Raw genomic sequence first — 275 nt, 5'->3', positions numbered from 1 at the left:
ATGAGCTACTGTAAGTCTGTATTCAGAACCTCTGAGCTCGAGTCTCGCTTCATGCAGTACTTCTTACCTCAGGAGAGGTGACGAAAGCATGAGTAGCCGGGTTAGCATCATTCCTGGCGGTGAAGTTCCTGTTGTAGGACGTGACGATAGTATTCTTCTCTCCCTTCTTCACATCCTTCCTGAAGAGTCAAAACACAGAGCATGTTAGTCTGAGGCGTTGTGGTTAACATACATCTGTTTTATTTGATCTTCAGACTTTACTTTGTATATTTTTT

General features: G+C 42.9%; 1 protein-coding gene across 1 annotated transcript in view; it reads right to left on the bottom strand.

Annotated features, from left to right (window-relative positions):
- aco2 (aconitase 2, mitochondrial) overlaps positions 1 to 275 on the bottom strand; it is an 18581-nt gene that overhangs the window by 8824 nt on the left and 9482 nt on the right. The window contains exon 12 of the mRNA XM_010783638.1: positions 68 to 179. Within this exon, the coding sequence (XP_010781940.1) occupies positions 68 to 179 (112 nt within the window). The remainder of the gene's footprint in view (positions 1 to 67; positions 180 to 275) is intronic.

This window comes from Notothenia coriiceps, unplaced genomic scaffold (assembly GCF_000735185.1).
Source record: "Notothenia coriiceps isolate Sejong01 unplaced genomic scaffold, NC01 NC01_scaffold00025511, whole genome shotgun sequence".
Classification (NCBI taxonomy): domain Eukaryota; kingdom Metazoa; phylum Chordata; class Actinopteri; order Perciformes; family Nototheniidae; genus Notothenia; species Notothenia coriiceps.
The sequence above is the reverse complement of the archived record's forward strand: the minus strand, read 5'-3'. Positions and strand labels throughout refer to the sequence as shown.